At 32.6% G+C, this 3,766-nt stretch overlaps 1 protein-coding gene across 1 annotated transcript; it reads right to left on the bottom strand.

The window, feature by feature from the left end:
- Nucleotides 1–1,263: 1,263 nt before the first annotated feature.
- Nucleotides 1,264–2,860, bottom strand: LOC106323220. Its single transcript, XM_013761371.1, has 5 exons — nt 2,621–2,860; nt 2,323–2,553; nt 1,813–2,216; nt 1,620–1,736; nt 1,264–1,533 (listed from the first exon to the last, which is right to left on the bottom strand). The coding sequence occupies exons 1-5, from the start codon at nt 2,829–2,831 to the stop codon at nt 1,432–1,434; spliced, it is 1,065 nt and encodes a 354-aa protein (XP_013616825.1). The 5' UTR covers nt 2,832–2,860; the 3' UTR covers nt 1,264–1,431.
- Between the last annotated feature and the right edge of the window lie 906 nt (nt 2,861–3,766).

Genomic DNA, 3,766 nt, shown 5'->3' with positions numbered 1-3,766 from the left:
TATATACATAGATATTTATTTTAGATCATTGGTTGTATACATTTTTAACGATAATCATATATTTAAATATTTATATAACTATTTCAAATATAATAATTTCATAGTTTATATGTTACAATTAATCAATTGGTTAAAATCGTCACATTCATTTTTCGTTTCTTATTATATATTTATTGTATTTGTATTAGTTACTGAAAATTAATATATGCATGAAACAATATATCTGAAAATTATTATGTGTTTAATTATACTAAATTTTGACCCACCGTCCTTCAAAACGGGATTTTCTTTTACCAATATTTTTATGTTTATTTATTTTAGATAATATATTATTGTATATACAAAATATTAAGATACATAAATTGTTAAACATGTATTATATAGTTTGCGAATATTAAGCCGTTCTGGCATCATATTATATTTTTAACATAAATATTAATATTTATGAAAATAAATTTATAAATTTATCAATTTAATATAATTTATCATATTTAGTCCAATATAATAGTTTATTTTGACATGATTTATTTTTATTATAAAATATATAAAAATAAAATAGAATTTTTATTTTTCATTTTATAAACGATAACTGAATATATATCAATGCATAATAATAATTCTATTTAAAATTAAACTACATCTTTATTAAAGTAGCACAAATATTTTATATTATTATCTTTAGTGAATATATGGAATTTACCAACATAATTCTGGTTTTATTTCTAAATTTGAAATTTATATATGGAAGTTAAATTAAATTGGACCTACATGATAGAGAAGAGCTATTTTGAGATATTTTAAGAACAACAAAAAATATTTTTAAAAGAGAAACTATATTATATTGTACTTACAAACTAATTTTGAAGGATATTTCTTTCTAACAAAATCTTTTAAAGATCTTTATAAAATTTATTTTGAAAATTAATCAATTTAAATTGTTATTATCATTAAAAATCATTAAAATATTTATATGATTTTAATTTTCGTTCATCAATCAAAAATAAATTTAATTTGAAATTCTAATTATATTTTATGATAATTAAAATTTAAGTTAATTAATTTTCGAAAATAAAATTTATCCTGATTCTGAAAAGATTTTCTTAAACCATATTTATTTTTATTTTAAGTAAATAATATAGATATTAAAAAATACGATGATTAAATTATATAAAATTTGATAAACTTTCTAGAAGATGGTTCAAAAAAAAAAAATAGATATGAGCAAAGTTATAACTTCTGTTTTAATATATAAAGTGAAGGAAAAAAAAAACAAGCCAGACTTGAAAATATTTTGAGTGGTAGAAGAACAAAGTATTCAGCATAATAATAATAATAATTAAGTAGTCCATTATTTAGTAAAACTCTTTAACACAAAGACCCCATGGGGATGCACGCACTCTAGCTGCTGCTTCTTCCTTAGGCTGCCTTGGTTCAAAGAGATTGCTCCTTGTTTCTCTCGTAGAAGAGATCCAATTCTGGATTTGTCTTCCTGCTCTGGCAATCCTCCTCTTCTTGAGCCTGTTTCTCAACCAGCTTGAAAACAAACCAAAATGGGGATCCAATTTTAGCGATACAGAGAGTTGTTAAACTGTATAATAATGATCACAAGCTGCGCTTACCTTGCGATTATGTGCTTCACTTTGGTTATGGAGAAAGAGGTTATAGTGGCTATAGGCGGGATAATTGCAAACTTGGCAAAAATATTTAAGCTTGCGGTCGTGCACAATTTCAGACCACTGCACACACACACAGTTACATGAAAAAAAAATGATAAAAAAAAAAGCTGAGGATGCATGCTGCTTGCTTAATTACCTGGTTTCTGTGCTCTTCACACTTGAGATGAGTGATGAATTCGTCACATACTTCGTAATCATAACAGCATATGTTGCAAATGCAGAGAGGTTTCTCATCACATGTGTTGTTGTCACTCAATAATAAAGTTTCATCCAAATTATCACTCAATAAGGTTTCCCAGACAAACTCTTTGGCAAACACTTCGTCAAACTCTCGGCCAATAAATTTTAGCTGGGTAAGATGGGCAAGTAGGCGAACACCTTTTGGATATGCAACAAAAGTAGTGAATCCAAAAAGCCGAAAACGCTTAGGGTAAAGCAGTCTATAATCACTCGAGATGATCATTACGTAACCAGGAGGATGTGGGTTTTTAAGCTCATCCGCAGACCAGTCGATAAGAAAATCATGTAAGTCGTGCATACCTAAGAGTAGAGAAGGAGGCCAGATCAGATCATGAGACTACTAACTCTCTCTAATTAATTAGACTAAACAAAACAAATCGATTAGGATTGATTTGATTGACTTTACCGCAGGGGGCATGAGTAACAATGATTCCGGAGGAAGAGATGTTTTGCAAGAGGTCAGTAGAGATGAATTCTAGGTTTCCTATGGCATAGATATAGATGCTGACTGCAGAACGACTACCAAACAGCTTCTCCAAGGCAGATTCTATACACGGACGGACACAACGAGGGTCTACACCAGCCGGAACCGGACACGTGTTCAGGTCCCACCACACTCCCACATGATGATGATCACCTAAAACCAAACACAACCACCATTTTAAAATCTAATCACAAATAAATTTGAATCAATAACTACCGACCTCCTCCTCCTCCTCCTCCTGCCATCCCGCAACAACGAATTTGATCCCTTCTGCAACGTTGATCCAAAAGAGAGAGAGAGAGGAGATCGGCGTTAGCCTTGCCCCATCTGTTAGAGAATCGAATCTGGCTGGGTCCTCTTGGGTTCGAATTTGGGAACAGAGATGACGCTAAATTTGGGAAAGTGGGGGTGTTGAGTTTCAACATTGACATTGACACTGAGCTAGAGCGACAGAGAGAGAGATCTATTATTATGCACAAAACCTATGGGCCTATCTCATGGGCTATATAAACTTATGGGTCAACCAAAGATTTTTTATTGGTATATTTTGAATCATCTCATAATTATATGTAAAAAACAATAAATAAACATTACTATAAGATGAGAGATGTTGGAGCTCAGTTGGGGTTTCTGAATTCAGTTATTGTAACACCTCAGGGCATAGGAGGTGGTTTAGTTTTATTTTCGAAGCAATCTGTTCAGCTTTTAGTTTTATCTGCTTCTGCAAATCTCATTGATTGTAATGTTCTCTTTAATGGAATTCAGTTCTACTATACGTTTGTTTATGGTCATCCTAACCTAGCATTTAGACATCACACTTGGGAAAGACTAACTCGTATAGGAACCACTAGGCGCAATCAGCCTTGGTTCTTACTTGGAGACTTCAACGAGATACTTGGGAATCACGAAAAGGCTGGTGGAAGACTACGACCTGAATCATCATTTCACCAGTTTAGACAGTTGATGAGAACGTGCGACTATACTGATCTGCCTACGATAGGGAATCGCTTCTCTTGGGTTGGACAAAGAGGTACTCATCAAGTGGAATGCTGCCTAGACCGCACTATGGCAACTGCAGAGTGGTTTGATATATTTCCTGCATCTCAAACTGAATTCCTGGAAATAGGGGAATCTGATCATCGACCCTTAATCACATACATCAGTGCAGATAGAGAAGTACCAAGACGACAGTTCCGATTTGATAGTCGAATGCTCGACAAAGATGGCTTCAAAGCTTTGGTGTTTAAAGGTTGGACAGGAACTGGACAGGCTCAGTTAGTGCAAATTCCGTTGGTACAACGATTGAGCAGATGTAGACAGCACATATCATTGTGGAAAAAACATAATCGCAACAACACAGAGGAAA

This window comes from Brassica oleracea, chromosome C1, assembly GCF_000695525.1.
Source record: "Brassica oleracea var. oleracea cultivar TO1000 chromosome C1, BOL, whole genome shotgun sequence".
NCBI classification, from domain to species: domain Eukaryota; kingdom Viridiplantae; phylum Streptophyta; class Magnoliopsida; order Brassicales; family Brassicaceae; genus Brassica; species Brassica oleracea.
This window is presented reverse-complemented; position numbering and strand designations above follow the sequence as displayed.

Bases quoted from the DNA above. Each gene is read 5' to 3' on its own strand.
- LOC106323220 (XM_013761371.1), bottom strand. From the start codon at position 2,831: ATGTCAATGTTGAAACTCAACACCCCCACTTTCCCAAATTTAGCGTCA. The intron at 2,554-2,620 runs GTCGGTAGTTAT...GTTTGGTTTTAG, and splicing joins AGGAGGAGGAGGAGGAGGAG to GTGATCATCATCATGTGGGA. The intron at 1,737-1,812 runs GTAATTAAGCAA...GTGTGTGTGCAG, and splicing joins GTGAAGAGCACAGAAACCAG to TGGTCTGAAATTGTGCACGA.